The sequence below is a fragment of the Lepidothrix coronata genome, unplaced genomic scaffold (assembly GCF_001604755.1).
Source record: "Lepidothrix coronata isolate B3197 unplaced genomic scaffold, Lepidothrix_coronata-1.0 Scaffold42, whole genome shotgun sequence".
NCBI classification, from domain to species: domain Eukaryota; kingdom Metazoa; phylum Chordata; class Aves; order Passeriformes; family Pipridae; genus Lepidothrix; species Lepidothrix coronata.
The window spans coordinates 3,411,181-3,438,767 of record NW_016690222.1 but is presented as its reverse complement, the minus strand read 5'-3'; the positions used below and the strand labels follow the sequence as shown (position 1 = coordinate 3,438,767).

Here is a 27,587-nt window from a genome sequence, read left to right as displayed (position 1 = left end):
ATGTAAAAGCTTCAAAAATCATCCTGCCACCAACTATGCTTTATAGTTCTCATCTTCCTTTAAGGCTATGGGGAGAAAAAGAAAAATAAAAGAAAAAAAAAGAGGATGCTCTTGGGATGCAACCCATCTCTTTTGTATGTACATACCTATGAAAAATTAAGACAATTTAAAAATGACACATAGCTAGGCATGCCTGGGAGTGGACCTCCACACTGCAGAAAATGGACAAGACAAATCCCACCCCAGGAAGTAGCTGTGTTACTTGAGTACACTCAGCACACCCTGGGGATGCAGAAAGGACCCCACGCAGAGCCAAGAGTCCCCACATGCCTGTAGAGTGCTCCCTAGCTGATATGCAAAGGGTGCAGGATGAGAGCAGGGGTTCATAGCTAGCAAGTGTTTGACTTTGGCAAGTATGAGTAGAGCTTTCCCTAGAAAGCATTTCTAAAGGTTTAAGCTTTCATTTCTTGTATCCACAGACATGTATACGTGATTTTCTTTTAGAGAAGAAAAATGTACATCTAACAGTTATGTAGTCAGATAAAGTCATACAATGAAATAAATGGGTACTATGGACAACACAATTTTATAGAATGTTGTCATTACTTGCAGCATGGATTGACAGCTATTTCTCTGACTTTACTATGGACTAACTTTAGGATGAGGCTATTTTTTATTCACTGTCTTTGATGCAACATTTGTATTTTTGCTGACACATAGATGTCCATGTCAATAAAAAATATGAAAATACAAACCAAATGTGTTTGCTTCTTTTCTTTTTTTTTCCCATCCCATATATTTGATGCTATAAGATGTATTTAATAAAACTTCACATGCATATAAGACATGTACTGTGAGATTCTTCTTTGGGCTGTAGCGTCAAACTGGTAAGAGGCTCAGACAATTCACGTAAAATAAAAATTCTCCTCCTTTCTTCGTTTGTTGGAAGCACAACATCTTGGGAAATTATGACCTTAGAAGAAAACATCATTGTAGAACTTGATATAAAATTAAAATCCATGTGTCCAGTTACAGTTAAGATCGTGATTTTTGACATGTAATCCAGAGATGGGTAAGTCTCTTGCCAAACATAGCAGACCACAGAACATATAGAAACAGGGTAACACACTGTCAGTTGGATTTCTTGGCAATAACTATTAATTTATGGCAATTTAAAATGGATGATCATATTTATTTTACTTTCTTATGAATGATTGTAGCTTTACTATTGCACTTGGAATCTTGTATTTCTGATGTGCATACTTCTTCCCAGGAGGTGGCAGTCCATAGCCAGGATCAGTTGCTTTCCATTACACTTTTAATCCAAGGAATATAATTGGAGACTCGAACATAAACACCAGGTTTCATGGGTTGGGCACAGCCAAGGCCCCAAGAGGTGACTCCATGTTGAACAAATTTATCTTGGTCCAGACAGACTAGAGGTCCTCCACTGTCCCCCTAAACAGAGAAAGAATAGGATGATTCCTTCAGTGACAGACCCATGCGCAAGGGTGGCCTTCTCACAGGAGGCACAGAAACAGAAGTACCTCTTACATGTGAGGGCCACACAAGTTATAAGGAAACACTGGAGTTCTAGCCCGACACAAGTTCTCTATGCATGTTGTTGAACACTTCTGTAAAATCATCTCTTCACATCATCCAGGCATTACATCTATTTTTGGAGTAAGGGGATTTGCTGAGAAGGCATCCGATTGACCTTATTCACTTAAACTGCACCTCCTCTCTCCATCTTTTTTCTGAGATCTTCAGGGCTTCCTCTTGTTACCAAATGATCCAGTGGCACTGACACTCGGAAATTAGTAGTTCCTTTGGCTCATGTTTGGCCTGCATGGCAGGCTCCACTGCATTTTTCCTTTACTGCTAACTGAGATATCTCAGGTTGTTAACTGAGCTAGCTTGGACACTGGAGGCAGTCTAGCTGAGGCAAGCAAAGTGATCTGAGAAAAAAAATCAGACCATTTGTCAATCTAAGTTGGCTCACATACACCTGGCTTGTGCAGCTGTATGTAACCATGTGCTCTGTAGTTCAGGCTTATCTGAAAATTGCCTGCCCCGCTTCCTGGCAGCAAACAAGGGAGAAAGGAAAGAGCAGCATCCATGTGCTTTTTTCAGCTTAGATGCCATGTTGCATGGTCACATCCCAAGGATAATTCTGGGCCTGGCCTCTATAGCCCAGAAAGCAAAGCACTATTTTATTTGAATGTGCTTACAACCAAACCACAGAATCACAAAATATTCTCAGTTGGAAGGGACTCACAAGGATCACTGAGTCCACTTCTTAAGTGAATGGCCCATACAGGGATCAAACCGCACAACCTTGGCACTATGAGCACCATGCTCCAACCAACTGAGCTCAGTGTCTCAGTGTCTCTGATGCTTACAGACTTTCTTACCTGACAGGTATCTGTGCCACCATGAATATTCCCAGCACAGAGCTCACTGTTTTTGACTCTACCATTCAAAAATTCAGGGCGGTTGCATATTTTATTCTCAATTACAGGAAATCCAGTTTCCTTTAAGTAACCAGTACCAGCAGTTCCTTTGCAAATGAAAACAAAACCAAAAAAGAATGAATGACAAAGGCAATTATCATATTCACAAAACAAACATCAGGATATGGATAAGCAGTAAAATATCGTAGTGTTTATGTACTGTGTATAGTACTTCCCATGCATAATATGAAAATATACCAAAAAGAGTAAGCATTATCAGTATCATGGTACTTATCACTCTCTACCACCCATCAACATCTACACTGCACTGATTGACCTTCCTGCTTTCACACTACATCCATGTGGATCCAGTACCCACCGAAATTTGTGGGAGTCATTCCCAAGCCATTTTATTTCTCTATATTTGAGTTTTCTGTGGAAGAGATGAGATAGGAAGTAAACAGTTGAAAATGGCATGATAGACAAGGAGGCAGAGAAGGTACTGATGCACTTCTCAACCAAGACATAGTGGGAGGTTTTGAAAATGAGGGTTGTATTTGTTTGAGATGTGAACCAGGCTGGCCAGGAGGAAAAATCATTTAAGAGAATGAGCAAACTCACATTTATGTGATCAAGAAATAACCTAAATCTAGAAAAACTATCCTTGATAGGATAAAAGCCCACTTTGAGGAAAAGCATCGTGGACTGAGAGAGAAGACTTAGTGGTTCCTTAGGTCTCATACTCCTCTTTCAGTGTTGGTTTAGAGGGTTTCAGTTTGCTGAGTGGTTTAGGAGAATCCATATCACCAGGAGAGAGTGGAAAGAATGGCAGTACCTAATGAGTTTTGATGAAATAAGTTTTTCATCAATAGCTTGTGTGGGGCACAAAGAGAACACACTTTGGATTCAAGTATATACCAGTCTCCAAACACTGAGCTTTTAGATGTGTTAAGGCTGTCTCACCTCTTGTATCCCCCCAGCCCGTGACATAGCACTCCTCTCTTCCTCCTAACACAGTATTTTCTTTTGGTAAACAAACCGGGATTACATGATCATTAATGACTGCTGGGCTGTAAGAAACAGGAACAATCATTAGCACAATTATACTTGATACCACCTTCAGGTTTCTAAAAAGACTTGATATGCATTCAGCCACCTATCTTTGACATTCTTTGCTTCAGGTAAGGGTTTTTTCTGATGTGCAAAACTGTTTTTGTTTTAGGCTCAAATCCCTCAGAAAGCGATACACACAAGGAAAAGGTCTGAAATTGAGAACAGTTAGAGTATTTTGATACTAAAAAGTACCTACATAAATCCAGGAGAGTGCTTTGACTTAGACTAATGCATAGCCAGCAAAACCTAATTGCAAAGCTATTAGAAAGGGTATGAATTAGTGGCATTTAACACATGCTAAATGTGTTAGCTTGCTCTGCCTACATCCAGTCTGACTATAATTCACTTTCCAATGGGACATTTAGCACACAGCAAAACTTAAGTTCATCTGACTTGCCTCTGGGTGGGTACAGCTAAGGCCCATTTACAAACCCACATTATTACACTGAACCTTCATCTGTTTTGGACCTGCACTGCAGCCGAACAAATCAAAGCCAAACCACCATATGTTCACATCTGCTTGCTGCTCTATGGACATACTCCTTTTGATTGCACAGTTCCACAGAAAGCATTTCTGATGAGTGAAAAGAGATGCAAGAAGGGCCATACTGGGTATTGCATCAAACGTACACGCTCTTTGCCTGCATTCTGTCCAGATCCAGTGGAAGAGGAAATCTCCCTACCACAGCACAGAAACGGCATGGAGTGCCATCGTGCTAATATTGCATGTTTCAATCCTCATTACCTTATCAAGATAGAAGCACGTAGAAACACTGAAAGCTCCTCTAGGCATTATCTCCTCCTTTTCTGCTGCCACTGCCCCCCTCCCAGCAGCTGGCACCCAGCACATTGCCACCTTGGGTCAGTGTCCCTAAGCCTTCCTCCCCTAACAAGGCAGCCCTCTCGCTTTCTGAAGCCCTGGCGCTTCTGCAGAAAGGCAAGAAAGAGAGGATCTTAAATCGCAAATTGAACAGAATGTGCAGAAACGCCGCACATTACTGCAACAGCAGCAGAAACCACTTTTTAGTCAACTTGTCCCATCAGAACAAAGGAACGCTTAAGGTGAAAGGGTACCTGCTGAGTTTTAGCAGAGCAATGTCTGCCCTGCGTGGCTCCTTGAACAATTTCTCCACATCAAGTTTTTGTACTGATGGCTCTAACGCTGCTTCTTTGTGTAATCCAAGGTATACTTTATATGAGGATGGCCGTGAGGACCTATTGGAAATGATTGCACATGGTGAGCTGATGAATACACACCCAGAACATAGACGACTTATGATGTTATTTGGCACCTTGTTCTATCAAAGCCAGATAGCCAGCTTTGGTGTAAACTTAATCCCTTATTATGGCACATGAAATCAAGTTGGCAAAAGTTATCACCGTCACTCTGTTTTTCAGTCAAAACTCAGCTTTAATGAATGACAAATAGACTCAGCTCAATTAGAATCATAGAACTATAGAATCATAGAATCTGCTGAGCTGGAAGGAACTCATCAGGATTATTGAGTCCAACTCCTGGCCTATGCAAGACACCCCAAGAGTCACATTATGTGCCTGAGAGGATTGTCCAAATGCTTCTTGAACTTAGGCTTGGTCCTGTGAGCACTTCCCTGGGGAGCCTGTTCTAGTGCCCAACTACTGTCTGGGTGAAAAACCTTTTCCTGATATCTAACCTAAACCATCTCTGATTCAGCTTCATGCTGTTTCCTCGAGTCCTGTTACTGGTAACAAAAGTGAAGAGATCAGTATTTGCCCTTCTACTTCCCCTTACAAGGAAGTTGCAGACTGCAATGAGGTCTGCCCTCAGTCTCCTCTTCTCCAGGTTGAACAGACCAAGTGACCTCAGCTTCTCCTCCTACGGCTTCCCCTCCAGATCCTTCATCATCCTTGTGGCCCTCCTCTGGATGCTCTCTAATAGTTTAATGGGTTTTTTTACATTGTGATGCCAAACAAAAATTGCACGCAGTTCTCAATTCTCAACTATTTGCAGTACTGAATTCTTAACTGTTTGCAAGCTGTTTGCAACCAGCTCAGGTTGGGTATTTGGTCTCTTTTTTTATTCCTGTGATTTTCTATCTAGGATAAGAAGATGTTGGTGTGGGCCACAACAGATACTTACTTTTCTAAGCAGTGAGCAGCAGTAAGAACCCACTGAGGATCTATCAGAGTCCCCCCACAGAAATGCAAGCCATAACTGTAATAGAGCAAAAAGGCATTGGTTTCAGATGGGAAAGTTAATTCTGCTTGTAATTAATCATGTAATCTTTCTAACATGTGTGCCTTAACAAACTAAAGACATTATTCCACAATTTCGATAAGAAACATTTTGCTTTCCTTGGACAATGTTTCTTATAATGATGGTAGTCTTCTGTGGACATTTTTATAAAGCCTTGTATGAAAACACCTAGATCTTTGTTCTTAACCACTATTCCTATTACTGGAAAACCTTGTGTGCAGTGAGGTTCACCATTTCAGAGATTCTGGCTTTTTCTAGCTCTAATCACAGTCAGAAAGCTCTGCAACTAGCCTTGATTCTTAGTTTTGTTAATAACTTTGCCAGTAGGATCGAATACTGACATGGAAGGACAGATCAAGATCTGTACTAGCCATACTTCAAGCTGTTGCTTCTACTCGCAGGATACTGATTCTATTGTAGAATATAGTGGCAGCTTTAAAGTAATTCTGCCTTCTAGTAAAAATGTTTTTGAAATTAGCTGTTTTATTGATCTGATGGGTATTTGTCACAAAATAGAGCATTCTTGGTTGTCTAAATGACCTATCTAAGATTATCAAACATAATGTTCACCCTTGAGCTATTTTTAAATTAAAATCAACTTTATAATGCTGCAACCACATACTATAATATCATATGAGAGGCAGTGTTCTTTTGCATGCAAAATCTAATGTAATGGGGAATGGCCATACCTCGTACGGAGACTAATCTGCCAGGGCCAGGAGTGTGGATGGGAAATACAACCAGCAACAATCCTTTGAGCACACAACTTTTGTCTGAACTTGGATTTTCCACATTCATACTGAGCAGGAGCTACAGAATAAGAAAAAAAAAATCACTATAAGGAAGTTTAATGTATATGCTATGAATTCACTATGAACTCAGAAAACTAGAAGGTGAACATGCTACAGTTGTCACTTCAGCTTTTGATTCTCTTCAGGCAATTCTGTACCATGTACCACTGATATGTTGTTAGGTCACCTTCATCTGGAACACTTAAAAATGCCTGGTAACTTTTTTTCATATACAGTTCCAGTGGTCAGCAAATTACACACGTATAGTTTTACAATCGGATAGAAAAAAACCCCAAAAACAGGAGGGGAAGGAGAAGGAAAATAAGAGAAAGAAAAAAATAAATTCTCCCAACATCTTTAAATGTATTCTTACAGATTCCAGCAGTGTAGAAGTTGCACTGGCAGATATTTTAAGCTAATCTTGGTGGTAGAGAATGTGAAATTCAACTGTGTCTCTTTGGAACAAAATTTTGTCCACTATTATGTCAGGATCATTTGGTACTTCAGATATCTCTGAGTTCTCAAAAAGAGTAGTTCATGTTTGACCATGGAAAACTGACTCTTATCAACACAGAATTTAGAATTTGTTGTCAGCAAAAGGAACTAACTAATGAAATTAATGGCAAACACCATGTTTTTTCTGTTCTTTAGAGGAACATCTGAACAAAAAAAGTATTAATTTAAAAAAGAAGTGAATCGGCAAATGGAATACAATAATTTTCCCCCCTAAGAGTCCCAGCCAAACACTTTCAATGCAGTACTATTTTTACAGCTACTCTGTGTGCATGATATAGAACATCTTTCTTTTTCTTATTTGCTCCATTTTGGGGTTTTGATCAGAGCACATTTTCTTCTGCTCACAGCTGAGAGGATAAAGCAGCAAGAAAGTCACCCTTCTTTTGAGTGGAAACTGCCTCTCTTCCTATCTTCCTAAGATAGCTTTTGTTGTTGACAGACATGAAAGGACTAGAAACCAAAATGTTGCAAAACCTTCTCATTTTACACTTTATTGTACCACCTCATTCAGATTACTAAATGACTTGATTACTACTAACAGAGACAAGGGCATCTGGTTAAATGTTTAGGGCCAGATGCACTTTCCAGACATCAGATATGGTACAGTATCAGAGGAGGGTCGATACGGTTTTCATCCAGAACAGAACCAGAGCCATGTGAGCATGGAGTGCAAACATTTTGCTGGGATAAGACCATGCCTTGTTCAGCCTTGCCACACACAGAGTTGTGCCAGGTGACTAGGTAGGAGCAGGGAAACTTCCTGTTGGAATGACCCTATTTTGAAACACATGGCAAAACCCCATAAACTTCAGTGTGCCCTGGGTATATCTTGTGCTGCATTTTAGGCTTTCAGAGAACAAGCATCAATCTTAAAACTTCAGACACAGACTTTGAACATCACTTCCCAAGAGCCTTATTTTCCAATCTAAAGCTATTGCACTTCAGTCAGTCTTTCAGACTAATCACTGAATGTCCTCCAGTTGTCATAAAAGGTTACAAAAAAAGGATACACTAGTCTTTAAAGGAATAATTACGGCACTTAGGAATGTCACAGTACTCCCAGGCTTTTCTCGGGTCTGTTGTGTAGCACCAAGGTCCATTCACATCTCCATCAGGATTCCTGCAGTACTGTAACAAAGAACAAAGACACCAGCTATTAACCGTGCAATAAAAAATCCTGTCAATTAAAGTTCCAAAATAAAATTAATTTTTTCTTACTTCCTTTTTTATAAGTGACTTCCAATTGCTTTTGTCAAATTATTTTTAATTTTTCTGTTTGCCCTGTGACTTTAGGAAAAGATAATAAAAATGAAATTTCTTCAACTGTCTTCAGGCAGTAAGCCTCAACAATGCAACCTTGGACCTCTGAGCTCTCAAAAAATAGGAGATCTTGACCCCAGATGAGGTTTTCTAAAGCACTAAACTACTCCTGCTTTCACTGCAGTTAGTAGAAGTAGTAGGGTCAGTCCAGTCTGGCTGCATGACTCTGGGGCAGGTGAGTATTGTGTAAGCTGCTCTAGCACAAGCTGGTGATGCAGGGTCCAATGTTCACCCAGATGTGGGGTGCCTGGTTAGCTCAATCACTCTAGGTTTTTACTGGGCATACTGACTGATCTCTGCTCAGCACAGACACTTCACACAACTGCATGCCACCACATATTTTTTCTAGTTCCCTTCCCTACCCTGAAATATATCCTATGTCTTAGGGAAAAGGAGAAAATATTTGCTACCGAGACACTCTGACAAATGTAAGAACCAAGCAGTTACGGTAGGCTGGTTTTCAGAGGGAGTTTCTCCAATCAGAGATGGAATTCATTGCAGTGTATATGATGCCATCACATAATTGACTAAAGCAAGCTCTAAAGTCATGTACCAGGTGAAAATATAGTTCAATCTGGCAACATCAAACAAGCTCTTTATATCACATACACAGTTTGTCACAAATTAGGGAAATCTAGAGAACTAGTGCTGAGTACATGTGTTGGGACTTCAGAGATGAAGGTTAGAAATAGAGATGGCTTTACAGGGTGGGTCAGGCACATGTATAACATTGTATGATGGGTTGTGGCAAAAGCTGGCGGGTTGGAGAGGGAATTACCAGAGGATAGGGGGCTACAATCCATTAGTTATATATCTCAAGGAACTTGCATTGAACATTGGATTCATCACCATCTCACCCGTCGCTGTTACTACTGAAATCTATGACCAGGTGCTCTTTGTGTCAGAGGAGACAGAGGTTCTGCCCACAGACAGTAGTCTGGATAGCACTCAGTAGTGAGAAGAAGCAAGAGCTCATCTGAAGACCCTTGGTTGTGCTGCAGAAGCACAACATAGAGCTTCTGGTCATCTCTGTGTCCCACAGAAGTACAGATTGCCCACGTCAGCAAGAAATAGCACAATCAGGTTCTTGGATTGAACTGAGGAAAAGAAACTAATTAACAAAGATCACAAAATGCTTGCTGAGGAACCCTGAAGAAGACAGCCAAAGCTCAATTACAAGAAGTATTCAATGAACAGCTGTTTACATTTTTATCCAGGCCTGCTCTTGGATGAGTTGTGGGAGTGAAATAGTCATGGCTATGAGGTCTCTGAGAACTCCACTCTTGACAAGTTCTGCCCCTTGCAGTTTTTGCTACTGTGCCACGATAATCTTTACCATTACCATTAATGCAGTCTGTAAAGAAAGAAAAAAAGGAAATGACTGTTAGCTGTGGGCTGTTTGGCCACATCCATAATTGACGGTGGTGAAGCAGAGATAAATTTGAGGAAATACTACTAGGACTTACATGTCTTACATAATATGTAGACAAGGAAAGAAGGGCAACATAGTGTTAACAGTGCCTAACAATGGTATTTTAATTTCTTTGCATTTTAAAAGTTTTTTTTTCCATTATCACAGAAATCATAAATCAAAGAAGCTTAGATTTAGTTGACCCCTCATGACTCCAGAAGTCAGGACTACAAAAGACTATGCACACACGAAGTGTTTTACTTGCAGACACTGATATCTGTCTAATGACAAATTTTACAGTAGGTAAAAAGCAGTAATACATGTTCAGCCAAAATTATTAGCCTTCTAAACAAAAATGCGCCATAGCAAAAAAAAAAAGAAGAAAGAAAGCTGAAAGCTGCAGTACTCTAACCATCTACTCAAGGGTTGGACTTGATGATCTCAGAGGTCCCTTCCAACCTGGCTGATTCCATGATTCTATGAGCTGAATTAAAAAAAGTCAGCTGTCCTCTAATGTGAAATGGAACCCTGGAAATGTTAATGCATGGAACAGTTGCCAGCAAAATGCCAACACTGCTGCATTTTCTGTCCTTGCTAGTTGCTCTCCCATAGTAGTGTGGACACTAGTAGCCATCTGTTTCCAGTATTGCCAGATGTAGTAGGTAAAAGACGTGATATTAGTTCCAAATCAAATGCAGAAACCCTGCATTGTAGAAGAATGTTCAGAAAATAAAGAGAGTGGATTCTGTATTTATTTAGTTTCCTGTATTTCATTCTCATAAAATTTGTGAAGATGTTTCCATAAAAACCAGCTTGCTGGTTATGAACATCTCTAGGGGAAGCTGGAAGTATTCTCACCAGGATTTGTTTCCAGTGTTGTCTGAGGTGGTTTAGGTAAAGTCTGTGCTTCATGGTCATCACACCTCTTCAAGTTGCAATACTCCCACCTCACACCAGGGTCGGTGGTGTAGCACCATGGACGGCCATCAGCATCTGGGTTTCTGCAGTAGTTTTGTCTCAGGTCCCTACAAATGGAAAGGTGTTATATTCCTATCCATGCCATTGCTCTGTGGAGAACTCAAAAGAACATTTTAGAAAGCAGGTGTATTACAGAGTTAGCATATATCATTTATCATGTACATTCTGTCATTGCTAATTGAAATCTTTTTTCCAGCATAAAGAAATCAAGACACATATACAGAATATTTAAATATGCCAAGTACTTATTCATTAATTAACGCTTATAGTAGAATACCATTTAAAAATCCAGATAAGTAAATGCATACATGTACAGCAAAGATATAATTATTTTTAATTTTTCAAATACAGTAATAGCTTTTAAAAAGAAATAGTTTTTTGCATTTTGGAATAAATAAATGACAAATGCTAGGAATAAGAAAACAACTTAGCCCTTCCTCAAAGCTCTAATGACCTGTGGACAAGGAGAAAGAGAAACTCATGAATAAGCTCAGTATAAGGGAAAATTTATGATAACTATTGGTTGTTTTAGAAGCAATGTAGAACACAGTTAATTAGTCTGAAGCATAATAGTGGCAACTGTGGTTCCTTTCAAGATAAGGTCAATGGAAAATGTTTCCAAATTAAGAAAAGAAGAAAAGGAAGAAATTATTTTTATCAAGTACACTCCCTTCCCAGCTTTAAAATCATTGTTGTGTAATGATGATGTAAATCAAAACAAGTTCATGGATAATCATTGCCCAATGAAACCTGGAAATGGGAAATACACATACGCGTTTGGGAAGTTGTCTGCCGTTTTATTGTGTCGGTGAGGCGACATTGAGCTCCAGGCTTGACATTTCTTTCCCGAGAGAGTGAAAGAAGCTGTACCACGGTAAGTCACACCATTGCCGTGATAGCACTCCTCAGTAACTTGAGCCTGCTCAGGCACATCAACAGCTGTAGTGAATAACAGAAACCAGTCTCTTGCATCTTAATACTTTGTTGTGTATACATGAGCATAGAGAGCCAACAGAACACAAGCCAGAGTGTTTCACTGACCACCACAGTACGCTCTCTGTAGCAGAATTCTTTTCAGACTGTATATCAAAAGGAAGATTTCAAAAAATGTTTGTAAAAATTTCATGATACACCAGATTAGAGGACTTGTACATCAACTTTACTGTCACGCACGTGGATTTATTTCAACTAACAAGCCAAATACTTAACATAAGGATGTTATCACTTACCTTTACTTCTTCAGGGTAAGTGATGGCATGTGTCTTTACCACAGGCTCATATGGAACGCACCTGCCTTGTGTAAGGAGAGTTTTCTTCTGATTGCTTTCCATGGAGTCTTGGTTCAAGACCTAAATTATCTTAGGTTTTGCTCTAGATTCAATTTTTCAGGAACTAGCATGTAAAACTGATTAACTTTTCCATGGAGAATTTAAAAATTTAGAGGTGAAGGTAATCACCGCTTGATAAAATGAAAAGACTTCTGCTACTGCAATTTTTCCTGATCTGGGTCAGTAGGTGACTCAAAACCTTCTGCACTTAACCACCAGACTGAACACACCGGCCCGGGCTCCACATCAGACCCAGGTGTTCAACTGATACATGGCAATGCTGGCAGTGACAGCAATAACACAACTGAGCAGAGTCACCCAAGATTTCTCAAAGTAAACCATGATGACCCTTCACTTCTGGTTGTCTCCTGTTCTTACCAGGGGTCTCTGGCTCTGTCCCATCACAGGAGGGGATGCTGCAATATTCCCACCGGGCAGTTCTGTTGGTGGTATAACACCATGGCATCTTCTCACCATCGGGGTTTCTGCAGTAGTTTTCATCTAGACCCCTGAAACAGGAAACCTGGCTAACAAAGGTCTCTCACAAAGATCTATCAAAGTTTATGAACAAAAGGAGAATGCTCCTTGCATCCCAGTTTACTGTTGTATTTACTAGTGGGTAATTGCTGCTGTCATTTACTGATGCCATCTACTATATGAATAATTGCAATTTTGGGTGTGCTAAACCAGACATCTGCTAGACTGATGGATGAATTAAGATATTGTAGTACTTTGAGGCCAAGAGCAGCACAGCAGGAACATAGCATGAAAAAATTTAGTCCCAAGCAAATATCATAATTGTAACTGTCTTACTCCATATTGCTTCACCTGAGCAGGGAAAAAAGTTGATCAAGCAGAGTTTGAAAGTCAGAAAAGGAGACACTAGTACAGAAGAACAAAGTGAATAAAAAGAAATGTGCAAAAATTTCGAAAATATGAGATCCAGTAGGTGATGGATGAGGGTGTAACTGAAGAGCTTTGCAAAATAGGTGAAGAAAACTGAAGTAATTCTGTGCCTTGGTATTTCTCATAGACACTGAATAATGGAGACGTTTCACTTACTTGCAGGGATAGTTTTCTGGAGTGCGAGCATGTCTGTGTGGAGATTGAGAACTCCACCGCTGACAGGTATTTCCAGATTCAGTAACAGCTATTGTGCCTCGATAATCTTCTCCTCTTCCTGATAGACACTGACGTCCTGGTGGAGGAACTGGTGGGGGTGTTGCTATTACAGAAGAATGAACTAAAATTAATCAGTGCCTTCTAGAGAGCAAAAACCCCAAAGCAACTAACCAAAACACTTCAAACTTTATAATTACATGGGCTTTTTAGCTTTCTTTGCAGGTTTAAATATCACGATATTTGAAAAGCCCAAAAGGCAGAGAAAAGATCTAAAGATTTATTTCTCAACTTTTCATCCTCCCATTTAACTTCTTCACAAGCAGTCCAGTGACCAGAAGACCATTTGCATCTGCCCCTTTACAGGAGCCAGATACATTAGAGGATACAAAAGCCAGGATATAAAAGTGCTAGCAGCCCCATCAGAACACAGCTGGACAGTAAGCAAGTGGTAATACTGTGAAGAAAACTGGGGTGAAAGGGGCAGGCCCATCAGTGATACATACAGGAGTAGGTACAGATGTAAAAGAGAAGTACTCTTAAGTAGTGAGAGACAGAAAGGATGAGGTCTGCTGAGAAGTCCCAAGGAAAAGTATCATGGTAAGCCACAGGCCTTTAGGGAAAAAGAGAACTGAAAAGGTGGAGAATTGATTTGGAAGAGCAAAACAGAAGCCAAAGGATTTTCAGGAATAGTGAAGCTGTTGAAAAGAGGAATACCAAAAAGAAACACCAGAACTGCTGAAATGCCTGGTCATGGAAAAACACATCAAGAAAGGGAAATGTGACCATGCAAAACCATTAGAAATACCTGTGACAAAAAAGTCTAGCCTCAAAAGAGCTATCAAAGGTTCATTTCAAGGTGATTAATTCTTTTCTATGAGATAAAATTCAGTAGCCTTTTATTCTTTCCTTTATCTTTGGGCCTCTTCTATTTGTTCTAGGTCCTTGCACCACCCTGATTCAAAGCTGTCTAGATTTCTTTGTATCTAGATGTCATTGTATCTAGAAGTCTAGAAGTCAGACTCACTGCAACGAGGAATGTCACAATATTCCCAGCGTTTAGTTGGGCTGGTAGTGAAACACCAGGGCCGAGGTTCACCATCGGGATTACGGCAATAATTCATCTTTAGATCCTTCTCTGGAAAACTGAACAGGAAAAATAAGTTTTAAGATATGTCACTAATGGCTGTAACAATTACTCTGTCAGGTTCAGGGTGGTCTTCAGACCACTATGGACAATAAATAGACCATCACAGAATCTGACTCACTTTTCTGGGAGGTATCCATGAGAGTGAGGTTTCTGGGAGTCCCAGCGCTGGCACTCAAGCCCAGACTCTGTCGTTGAAACTACTCCATGATAGTTTTCTCCACTGCAGTGCATGCACTCTACTGTAGGAACAATGCAGAATGAGAGCAAGAGAGACAGAAAGCCCTGGAGGAATTGGTCCATAAACAGTCATACTCATCTGACATGAAGCTCAAGAGCCTGAGCAGAGCACAAAGCTGAAGGACAGTCTTTTTTTTTGAAAATTAAAAGCTTATTTTCCTTGGTAAAATGCCTTTAGTTAGTTGATTACATTTATGGTTCTTCATTTAAAAAAGCCAACACAATAGACTAGTTTTTAAAAGAGCTGAATTTAAACTACTAAGCAGTATTTTAAAATCTATGCCTTACTACTGTCATGTTTTGTTGAGTTTTGCACTAGCAACTGTCATGTGGTTGAATTCTAAGACTATGATATGTGAATACACTCATATACCATTTTTTTATCTAGGGAAAAAAAAGATTTTGAATAGCTATTTTGAGAGTCTTTTGATATCTTCCTTCTTAGTGTTGAAAATGCCTTTGGAAAGTTTCAGTTTGAACTAAACTCAAGTTTGGAACAAATATTCAATTAAAACTAAAAGTATCTGAGTAACTTCACATTCTTGAAAACACATCTTGCAAAAATGGAAAGAAGTTAGTATGTGTACTCTGACCTTCACACTCAGGGATGTTACAGTAATCAAATCTGGTATCAGGGTCTGTTGTGTAACACCAGGGTCCCTTTTCGTCGTTATCAGGGTTTCTGCAGTAGTTTTCCTCCAGTCCTGCATTGGGATATTTTTCAGGGGTATAACTGGAACAGAATTAAATGGGATTACAGAATAAGGCAAGTGTCCCAATTCTTCAGCTGAGAACTCTAAAAACTAAATCTTTATCTGAAGACCGTTTTGTAGATCTTGGTGTTTAGAGGTCTCTTAATTGTTAATGTGTGCCATTGCTGAAGAGTTAGAAGTGTCATAGCAATAGATCTCAGGAAATACAGAGGCTCTAAGGCCAGTCGTGTCTTTAATACTTGCATTTACTTTAACTATTTGGTTTCCAGCAATTACTGCTCAGTCAAGATACCATGTAGTGTGTAGTGAATAGTTTCCTCTGGGACATGTTCCCGGGGAGATGCAAGGAGAAGATATTTGCTGAATGTGAGAGTCCTTTGTAGTCTGAATACTATAAATTCTGAATAGAAGGTTACTAAATAAACCCAATTAGGTGTTTTTCATTAAATACAAGAAATACTACCCTGTTAATTATGGATTCACGGTAAAATTATGTACTTCTATTCCATCTGTCACATGTTATACCTATGGCCAAGAGAGAAGTCCTGGTGAGATTAATGGAAAATTCTTATTTCAGCAGAACCACATGCTCACCTATCTGGTATTTTGCTCATGTAAGGACCACAAAATTTAAATGCAACTGCCAAGGCTGACAATGTCTCTATTGATCATGTAGCACCACTTGGAGGTCTCTGAGTTACAACTCAGATTAGAGAAATATCTTATTCTAGATAGGTACAAAAATATTTTATAAGAAGATTTCTAATACCAAACAAATTGCTTACAAGACTAATTAGCACATATACATGGCTTAACAGCATTTCAGAAAAATATATAAACAGATATTAAAAGGCCTTACTTTGGTTTATGTGGGGAATTATCAGCCCACTTCTGGCATCGCACACCTTTCTGAGTTTTGGCTTCTGTTCCTCTGTAATCCACTCCTTTTCCCTCTTTGCATTCTAGAAGATAAACTGAAATGATATGTGCTTATTTAATCAGTATCATGACATGTCCATTGGATTCTAGCATATAAAAACCCCCATTTTCATGTTAATATATTTAAATACATTTAGTCATATTTTGACTTTCTTGTGCTGTCAAAAATAATTCACATTATAAAAACCTACTAGTTATCTGATGCCTAAATTGTAGTAATTGGGACTGAAAAATTTATGTGAAAGCAAAATCTTCCATGCCAGAATTCCAGAGAAATAAGTGTAACACAACCTGGTTATTTTAGAAATATGCTGTAGTAGGTTTAAATAATAAAATATGCTTTTAACATTTAAATAGGCACTATAAGAAAATAGAAACATTCTCTTTTTCTTACCTCCTATGATGCTGTTATGGTTATGTACAGTAATTAAAATCAAACCTTTAAACAGAGTCACCTGAATTCAGCTGAAGATCACAAAACAGATTCACAGATTCACACATACTACTTTACCAGTTTAAATAAGCATTTTTTTTAAAGTTCATATAAATTCAGATGACATTTTTTTCATTAAAGTTCACCATGTGATGAATAAGATTGAATTAATTCTGAAACAATGACTCTCTCCTGTACAGTATAAAATGGATAGTTGGTTGAAAGTGCATATGATATATGTACTTTTTCAGTCTTATATTTTGGACCTTAATAGTACCTTCATGAAAAAAAGAAAAATAAGGACGGAAAGAATTAGCAATGAAATCCTGTCTCTGTATAAGACAAGGGGAATTTTAGCGCTGAATAAGTCTGGAGTCTGTGTTAGTAGCCTTAAAACATTAAATTGTTTTAAATTAATAATCACTAAATTAAATAAGAACTGAGAGTCTAACATTGAAATTTTTTTTCCCTGGGAGGTGGGAGCAACCATGACCCCAGCCTCTAAGATTTTCCTGGGAGGACTGAACATCACCTGTCCCAGCATAGAGCTGGTGACTGCAAGGGGAGAGAAAGCTGCAAAGGACGTCTTTCACTCAGGAAGGAATTCAGATCTTGGCATATTCCCTCAGAGCTTCTGCATCTGCAGGTCAGGGTCAGTCACTGTTAGGCAACACATCCTCTGGGTTGGAAAACTAAGCAGGAAACTCATTTAACATTTCCCTAATGAAGCAATCTATCTTTTAGGTTGTGATCTGTTTTGTCTCAATGTCTTTAGGTAGTGTCCAAATAAAATACTTGTGGGGACCCAGTTTTGCAACAGTTTTTCTCAGCATCAAAGTTGTAACAAAGCTGACATACAAACATATTAACAGAAATCTGGAGAAATAATGCCATTTTAGACAGACCTGTCTTTTCTAAAGTGAAAAGAATGAATATTTGAATTTGAAATTAAGTCTAGCTTTTCCAAGGGTCAGTAAATAGATTAGATTTGGATTTAGAGATGTACCTTTGGTCATGCTTTTATTTCAATGTATACACAGGGGAGAGTTTACTCTAGAAACTTTAGCTGGAAGTCTTTTGGATCCCTCAAACAATTTTGCAATAAAATAACATTAAAACCCTCAATTACTGAACATTGAATTGGTCAAGTGCTGACTCTCTTTGTTTGTGTAAACTTTTGACCATTTATATAACCTTTAGGGCCTTTTCTGTCTGATGACAAATGACTAACTTTGATCCCCAAGCTCAACCCATGTCCCTTGGGTTAACTATTTACAAACAGATATGTAGATAACAATTCCCAATGCATCTTTTATTCTTTTTTCTATAAGTCAGATAAAGTTAACTTTCTCTTTTATAGTACATACCATAGAAAAATTAACTTTTAAAACTGTCCGTTTTACACTAATGTTCATCCTTTCCCTTGAATGCATTGATAAATAGCAACTAGGTCTCCTTGAGTAATTGCTTCAACTGAAAAAATACTCTTGGTTTCAGCAATAATATCGCAAAAGCATCTGGACCTATGAAAGGAATTTCCTTGTAGTATCAGGACAGCAGCAGCCTCAGGAGACAGTGATGTGATCTGCCTAGGTAAAAGCTACCTTTTCCATTCTGTTCTGTAACAACAGATTAAATGGATGTTATCATTAGAATGGACACATAATTATTTGAGACTCTCTGCAAACAAAAAGATGAGCAACAGAGAAACCATCTGACACATACACAATAGGCTGTGTTGTTGATGTTCATGATACCAAGGTCCATATTTTGGTTTCTGTAGGTAGGAGTGGAATTTTCGGACATTTTGGTCACATCGAACAACAGTTTTTCACACTTTTACTGGTGGGGTTCTGTTTTTCAAGAAACTAAAGGTCTATGTCAAAAAATGTAGTAAGAAATCCTCCCTGAATATTACAGGACCAGTTCTAGCCTCAGTAAATGCAAGAGATGTTTCAAAAATAAACCAAAATCACAGTTCAGATCCTCACAGTAAGCAAAACCAATATGATTGTTTAGATGTAAGTTACTCATTCAGTCTTTTAACTTTGTTACTTGACAATTAATCTCTTCCATTTTCCTTCTGCAATAAGAACTGCAGAAGATTTCTTAGCATTACTTGATTTGTTGAAATTCCCACCTGCTTCTGGATATAATAAAAAATGTTATCTTCTAATCATTAAATTACCTGTTCAGTTATATATATATATATATATATAAAGAAAAAATGCAGCTGGCCGTAGGCTTCAGAAAATACCAGGTTGAAAAAGACCCTCAGTCATCTTTGGTCCAAACCCCCATAAAAAGCACAGCCAGCTTCTGAGCTGGATGAGATCGCTCAGAGCTTTGTCCAGTAAATATAAGAAAGGCTGAAGGCTCCCCAGCCTCTCTGGGCAATGTGGTCCAGTGTTTATCCTCCTTTTCTGTAAAAAATTACTTTCCTTATATCCACAAGGTCTGAACAAGATCTCATTTGTATGTTAAGATGCAATCCAGTTAAAGCTACTGAACTTCTATCTAAAAACTTCTTTCAGGTGCTATACACATAACATTATCTTATCATACAAGTCTTTGCAGGTCATCAGAGAAGTAAAGATGCAGTTTACCTTCCAGTTATTGTAATTCTTGACTTTTGGTTAAAAATTGGTCCATCAAAACAACTGCATAATTTGCAGCAGCTGAGAACCTGGTTTGTTTTAGCTTTTTGTGTGCCTTTTTTTGTTGTAGTCCAATATTTGATAGATAATATTGTTTCCAATTTCTGAATATTCTCAAATGCATTAATATTTTTTTAAAGTTATGAATCAGCAAATGGCCAAAGACAATGTTCACAAATCCACATGACACAGAAACTTTGATTCTATTCAAAATTTACCACATTATCTTACATCTGAATGATTGCTAAGGAGGTCTTTTCTCCCTTGTGTATTACTAACGTCAAAGAACAACACAATGAAACTTCTGCTACATTTAAAATAAATCACATTCCTTATTGCCTGTATATAGCAAGAGATCCATGCTTGATCATGTAATTAAAAAGTAGTCTTAAACCTCAATGTTTTTTCTGCATTTGGTGTAAGGTGATACATTTTTAAAAGAGGGGATAAAAAATTGGATAGCTGCCATTTCTTAGAGACAGCTGCCATTTGTTAGAGACAGACTTCCTATTATCAGAAAGTGTTAGAGACTAAATACATTTCTATCAAATAACCCTCATCTATGACAAAGATGATCATCAATAAAATATGTCTAAAAGTGGAATACAAAAATTCACCATATCATTTAATTAGGCCATAAAAATAAGATTAGGACAAAAATGCCACCAAATTCATTAACTGAAGAGTACAAACATCATATAACAATATGAAAATATTATAAAAACAGATCATTTTTATCTGAAGCACAGTTAACACTCTAATACTTCTTAAAAACTAAAACAAAGTTGATTTGAGTCCCATCCAAATAAACTGTGAATTTTCTGTAGTGATACAAAAGAAATTATTTGGTAGTTTCCATCAGTTTTTCTGTGGGCAAAGGTCTGTATCAGAAACCACTGCCAACAGAAGTAGCTTCTCCTAGTCCCCTCAGCAGAGATACAGAAGATGCAGACATGAGTTATTGGCTGGTTCAAAAGAAGAAGAGAGAAGGTACTCCTAAGCATTTCCATTATCCCAGCACCTTCTGCATTCCCGAAGCAATAGTGCTCTTTTCTGCTTGTGAACCCTAGGATTTAGGGAGTGGGAAAGATGGTGGAGCACTACTCTGGGGAAACAAAAAAATCTGTACCATTGTTATACCAGCAATGCGACAAATCCCAGGTGTGAGGTACGGGCTGACCTACACACTTCATCTGACCCAGTGAAGGCTTAGCCCCCATTTACACAAGTGTTACATGAGTCCCTACAAAAGCATATCTCAGGGAAACAATATAAAAATACATAGACATACTTCTTTTTTCGTAAAGAACTGCATTCGTTCTTCTGAATATCATTGCTGTTTTGGTGTTCTCAGACAATGTTAAACACTGCTGGTCTTTACTGGTAAATAAGAAGGCCCTGTTGGAATTAAGAGGAGAGAGCAATATAAGGAACAGTAACTGAATATATGCTTATTTTCCTGAACACCTTTTTGAGTATTCAGTTATCATTTTAGCAAGCACTACAGTTCAGTAATATTTAAGATCAAGTGTGGTTTTCAAATCGCTGAGTAATGCAGCTCACATTTTCAGTGGTGATTTTGATTCCTAAGTGTTCATATCAAACTTAGGTTGAAAGAGAACTACAAGAACAAATTATAACAAGGAATAAAGGGAATATATGCATAAGGCACATTGACTTTATTTAAAAAAAATTAGTGGTCATTCAAGGAGTGAGACATTCTACATACAGTACACAGCAGTTACCAAGGAGCAGGTAAAACACAACAATCCGAGACCTTAAATTATCTTGTGATAACTGTTCTGAATCACCATACATGAAGCAACGTAAGCACTTCGTAAGACACAGCCATTTGTCTTTTCAGCAAGTGCCTTGGCTGCAAGTATGCAGAACTGGAGCAGATGGTGTAACCTTTACAGGATCATCTAAGGAAACCTCCTGATAAGCTAAGTAATTCCTAGAGGTGGCTTTTCTGAACCCAAAAACATGCAATAGCAGCATGGCATTCCCTGAGTTGGTCTATACTAGGAAGGCAAATACTGACAAAGCACATTCTGTAGCCCTGCAACCAGCTGGCATGGCCCCAGTCTGTCTGTACTTGCAAATTCACACAGCCTCTCCCCACAGGAGAGGGTTCACATCTGGACTTATTGCTGACAACCATGTTCATGAGTTTTCTGGGTAGGGCTGGTTGTCCTGCACCAAAACTACACCAGAGGCTGTTACCCCCAATAAAATCCAGCTATCAGTAATGTTAAATCTGTAAGTAGGGATGGAGTTAATGAGCGTGGCCCAACCCACTACTGAGGTGGGATAACAAGTCTGAAGTATTGATCCTAACTGATTGCTCTGAAGCACTGTTGGGAGAACAGTGCAGTGCTGGTCTGGTCTGAATACTCTGCCTAACATTTACCTTTCTTCCCACATACCCTTTCCTGCCAGATAGTTCTTGTTCTTGCTTGATTGTAATACATCTCACATAATTAATTACTAGGGAGGCAATAACATGATGTTACTCCAGTGTCAGGTGATGGTAGGCTCAGATCCAAGGCAGAAGCTAAGGAATGATACTGTGTCTGAATATGCTTCAAAAGGAAAAACAATCCCCTGAAAACTGTAAATATATAATGTAAATATATAGACTTGCCCTCTCTGCCTTCCTCCCTACCCTCCTGAGCCATGTGCTACTGAAGCTCTGCCCTCTCTGGTTTTCAGAGAGAGGAAACTGAATCAAAGAGAACGGGTGGTACTTCGCACAGCCAGCAAACTGCTGTCATCCTTCAGCGTTATATCTCTTTAAGTCTCATTTTCCCTTTTGATTTAAAACACAAAGTTATACAGCACATTTAAAAAGTCAGCAGGTATACCTGCCTTGAATAAAAGCCCCAAGGAGAACCAAGTGCTGGAAACAGCCCTGCAGACAGTCAGTCTGCTAAGTTCAAAAGGTGTGCTGCAGAAGCAGTAAATCAAGAACGCATGAAAATTGAAAGAGAAAACCCCCCTGCCCCGTATGTGAGGACTGCCTCCCACTGCAGTAATGGGTATCTCTCCTCACTGCTCCAGTTTCTGGCTATACTGCTGGAGCTTTAAGGGCTCTGAGGCTTTGGTACAGCCTTAGACTCAGAGCAATAGTTTCCGCTAGGGCAGGAGCCTGAGCAAAGGCCAATGGTTCAGACTGGTCAACACCTTTTGTGCTTTCCTGCCCCCTGAGCCTGGTTAAATGCAAGTGCAGAGAGAGAGCTTGACTGGAAGTAGAGTTTAGGATCATTAAGATTTAGGTGTCTATTTCTTCCTCATAGTATGTAAATCCAAATTCTAGTAAAAGTCAGAATAATGGATTTATCTGCAAGACAGGTAATGCAATGAACATAAGCAGTGCTATTATTGCTATTATTTCTGTCCTAAATGTCTGAGAAACTAATTATGACTCTTCATTGCACAAGGAGTGCAAGAGCTTTGATAAAACCATGTTAAGTTGGTTTTCAGTGTGCCAAGCTGTACAACAAGACATCATAAAGTTTTTCAATAAAAATTCAACATAATTTTATTAATATCTCTGTTTCTGCAGTCTTCATCCATATGCCCCAGGTATTCTATTTGTACACATATTTTGTTTTTCCAGTAAACCTCAAATGCACATACACCTAAGAAATCCCTTGAAAGTTCAAACTGGTGGTAAATAAGGCAGATTGCTCCATCATCGGCAATGCAAGATATATATGGGAACCCATGGAAATTACCTGCAAGCAAACTTATTTTCATTTTCACACTGCTCTGCACATTCTTCCTCGCTATTTGTCTTATAAATTTGCTTCATTGGGTTGAGCAGCCAAGCTCCCTCTGTTCTCACATAGTGGTCTAGGATGCTTCCTTGCACTAGAAGGAAAAAGAGAGGAAGAGTGAACTTGTTAGTGCTGACATGATTTATTTCAAACTGTCATGTTAAATTTTTGGTCACCTAGTTGTGTAAAATCACCATTTATTTGCTGGAATAATTTGGTTAATGGTGAAAAAATATGGATAAATCTTGCCTTCATGGTATGGTAAAGGGTAGCATCGCTGAAAACCCGATGTAAGGAGGAATAGAGAAGTGGCTTGAACAGTGCTTTGTATCATTGTGAAAGTCATAACAAGTACCACAAACCTAGGGTATAAAGTGATGGGAACACAGAAGGCGACCCAAGGAGCAAAAAAAAGTGAGGTGTTGTAAAAAGAAAGTATTGGCCACACATACTTTGGAGAAAGTGGAGAAATGGGACTCAAGAAAGATGTGAAACAATGTGTGTCTGTTGCTGGTATCTACCTACTCAGAATGACTTCAGTTTTATGAGTCATCTCTTTTTAAGGGTCTTACTCTTGTAAAGCTCTTACTCCTTGGTCACTGGAATTATCAGATGTTCAGTTTGTAATTTTTGTAGTAACCCTGTATTGAATTTACTTAATAATCAAGGTAGCAGCTGTTGTCCTCCATTGCAATGAATTAACACAAGACATTGTGAATAAATTCTTCTAACAACTTCTGGGCTACAGCTGTGTGTGAAATACATAGGATACTAAAAAGTACAGCTATGTTTAATGCTAAACTCAAAAAAATGTTCAGGTACAGTCCTCCTTATAAAGGATTTCTCCATTTAGTATTTTCTTTCCCTGTTACAGCTATGTGATGTCTGAACGCTTAGTTCAGAATCCTTAGTACACAGCACTGTGACTTTAATGATTTCCAGCTGCAGGCTCACAGACTTGCATGAGTCCTGTGATTCTTACAGTTTTTTTATCAGATGAGCAAACGACTCTTCTGACAAATGTTTGGCTCTGGGAGTTACGTGTTCTGCATGGTTTCAACCCCAAACAGACAGATGGCCAATGGTCTTTGCAGCACATCTCAGTCCTGAGCTATGTTTTTGTGCCTGGCTTTATGCAATTGCTGAATAAAAGGCATAAAAGGCATACAAGGAATGAACCAGACTACGACTGCCCTCTCATACATAACAGCCATGCTGCACAGAAGAACTTCTTTCTTCCCTATATTTTTTCTGACCCCTGTCTGTCTCGGCCATAGCCCAATGCCAGCAGGAGGGACAAAAGGCCTCCTTGTCCCACTCATACCCATGGCCTGTGACCAGGGGCTCCACTGGGTCTTTCCAGCTGGGAAAGGCAACAGCTCCTCCCTTTCCCAAGTAACATTCTTGTAGAGTGAAGCAGGCTCATGAGGCTCCCAGTATCAAATTCCTTCACCTGAGAGACAGCTCAGCCTGCAGTTGAGTGTTTCTTAAAGATCATTCTGCAGTTACAAGCTGGAGCTGATAAAATAGGGATACAAGACAAATTATGCTTCCTCTCATACCGCTGTAAAACCAGAGAAATTACTGAGGGTTTTTTTCTGCATGTAGACTAGGGAAGAGTTTGGCCCTAAGATTTGACAGTTAGTTTAACAGTATGGATGGAATAAAAGGATAGCTGCTGAAAAATAAAAGAATACACTGAAATTTCATGTGACAGGCAGAGGAATCATTGATTCCACTAGTTATTTAAAAACAAAAATATTAAGAAGAAATTAGTTTTGAGAGAAAGCATTAAACTAGGTTAAAACAATATCATAGGGATGCTGCAATGCTCTCCACAAGGAAGAGAAAAACAAGTAAAGGATTCCTATTATGGTACAGCTTCCATGCAACCCTATTTCTGTTAAGGTTTGACATTTTGCAATAATATTTCCATTATTATTATAGCATTTGCTTTTAGAAATATTGACAGGATCATAATTGATTTGATTAATAAAAATATTTTTCCCCTTTTCTGCTATATTTATGTGGAAAAGCATAATATTTTAAGAAAAAAAAGGAAAACATGCAATCTGCATAAATGTGCAATAAATTTTCTTGCTATTATTTTTCCTATGTCTATGAAATTTTAAACTCTCCAAAAGATGTATTATTATCTTGTTCAGAAATGCAAATATTTACTGCCACTTGATAAAGGATTTGCGAGTCCTTTATCAAAAGCATAATATTACACATAAAAGTCTAAATTCTATATTACTCCCTCTATATAAAGTTATTATTTATTTGAGAAGGGTATTTGATTTGACTGAGGCTGTTCTGCAAAAACAATGCTTAGAAACTCAAATTTAAATTAAGTTGATAATTCTTAAAATTAAATAACAGCCAGAAGGTTTTATGCTGGGGTATGCCTCTAATATTTCTGGATAAAATATATGCATACCTTTTTCCAACTGTTACCTTTTTAAACATTTTATAACTACATATATAAAATGCTTGTTTATTTTATTGAGTCTTTTTATATGCATTGGCACACTCATAACTATTTTTTTTATTGCAACCACAACAGTGTGGTTATATGGATACCTGAAAGAAGATGTGTTTTTTGAATCTCATAGTTCTTTGGAGTTCAAGGTTTTCAGGACAAAGAATAGTTATATTTGAAATTTCTGCAAGATTTGCAATCTATGAAACCCAAATATATATATCTATACACACATACAAAGAGTCCTATTCAGTTCTTGTGTGTTATAAATCTTTTTCTACTATCTTCCACAAAATATCTTTTTGCACTTAAAATACTTCAAAAACTAATGCTGACCAGATTTTGGCCTCCCTATCACATGAAATGAAAAATTTCCTGTTAAGATTGTGGCTATGAAAAAGACTGAAATTGCAGTGTGTAGAGGAATTTTTCCTTTTCTTTGTGATTCTCTTTTGCACAAGCATTATCAAACTTTAAAACAATCAAAATAAGGATCACAGTACCTAGCAATAAAAGAGAAAGGACCCCAAATCTAAGATAAAAGGCTGCTGAAACCAATTACAGCCATGTCTTTGTACAGCCCTTTCACAGGCTGCTTCCCAAGGGTGCCCCCATCTCTGGCCATGGGGCAGTTTTGCAGGGAGCCACTAGTTCCCAATAGAGACACCAAGGCTGCTGCTCTTCTGGTGTCTCTAACAAATACAACCCGGGAACAACCACAGCTCTCATTCTACTGAGCAGCAGCTTTTGCTGGCCAGCAAGCCCTGAATCTGTCATCATCCAGGGAAATTGTGATGCAGGGATTTGGGGACCCACCTTCACCACATGGAACTCGCAAGTGTTTAGGTCTCACCTAGGCAAGGAGAAGGCAAAGGACTCTTACCTGAGCTGAGCAAGAACAGAAAGAGAAAGGCAGCTTTGCTAATCCTCATTTTGGCCCCGCTGGCGGGTGCTGGAAGTTGTGTGTGTCAGTGCACAAAGTTTTATTGACTTGCACTGAAGTGAGGCAGCATCAAATAAACAAGGCAGGAGGATTAAGTTAATCATTCTCCCATGCTGTTCCCCCCTTGCCATGATGTGGCCATTCAAACAACCTTGAATTGGATGGATTACCAAATCAGATTCAATCATTTCTACTGGATGCTATCAAATGCAAAGGCACTTTCTTGTTTTGCAGGATATTTTTTGTTCTCAAATGGTTAGGTCTTTCTCTGCTAGAGAAAAGACAGAAATAATGTTGATGGGAAGCATGGGAAATCATGTGTCCAGGCAAAATTTGAATTTCTCTTTACACTAGAGTCCCAATAGTAAGTTCAGCCATGCATACCTGTATTGATTTATAAGGAGCAACTTCTATTTAATCTCAGGGTAAGCATGATTATAAAATCTAGATAAAAGTAACTCTGTAAAATAGTTTAATTGTACTTGTTTATTAAATAATTCCTTCTCTGCTATGTCTTCCTGACCCAGACTTATTTATTTCTAAAACTTCATTTTAGTTAATCTTTAGGTTTAAGAGTTGACTCTAAATCTTAAATATTAGCTTTAAGAGCCATGGATAGCAATTTAGTGTTCTTCCTTATCAGACATTTAACCTCACGCTGCATGTACAAACTCATCCAGTGAGGGTGTTAGACTTTGCTCATCTGTGTGTTATCCTGATTTCAACATCAGCTCACTCTATGTTTCCTAAGTGGCCTTTACCTTGGAAGAGTTGCACTGCAGCACCATTTCTTGGCTTCTCTTGCAGGTTAGCTCACTGGTGTTGCTTCAAAACAACTTATTGAGTCAAATGTGCTAATTACTCACCAGGGGCAGGAGCAGGATGAATACCGAACAAGGAAAGCAGACTTGAATGGGCACTGCTGGCTCATGCAATTCAGTCTTCTGCAATTGAAGCCAAAAGTTCACAGAATCATGAGTTCCTTC

General features: G+C 38.6%; 1 protein-coding gene across 2 annotated transcripts; it reads right to left on the bottom strand.

Annotated features, from left to right (window-relative positions):
• Positions 1-721: 721 nt before the first annotated feature.
• Positions 722-26,674, bottom strand: LOC108496725 (plasminogen-like). 2 transcript variants are annotated; one of them, XM_017813696.1, is made up of 19 exons: positions 26,542-26,674; positions 23,135-23,270; positions 20,686-20,792; positions 16,225-16,339; positions 15,246-15,385; positions 14,534-14,654; positions 14,293-14,411; positions 13,209-13,371; positions 12,525-12,655; positions 11,592-11,757; positions 10,699-10,865; positions 9,635-9,783; positions 8,144-8,237; positions 6,492-6,612; positions 5,686-5,760; positions 4,641-4,781; positions 3,417-3,523; positions 2,415-2,560; positions 722-1,458 (listed from the first exon to the last, which is right to left on the bottom strand). In XM_017813696.1, exons 1-19 carry the CDS (start codon positions 26,588-26,590, stop codon positions 1,297-1,299), a joined length of 2,409 nt encoding a protein of 802 aa, XP_017669185.1. In that variant the 5' UTR covers positions 26,591-26,674; the 3' UTR covers positions 722-1,296. The 2 variants fall into 2 exon arrangements, with proteins under 2 accessions (XP_017669185.1, XP_017669186.1); XM_017813697.1 differs by having other exon boundaries at positions 14,534-14,651.
• Between the last annotated feature and the right edge of the window lie 913 nt (positions 26,675-27,587).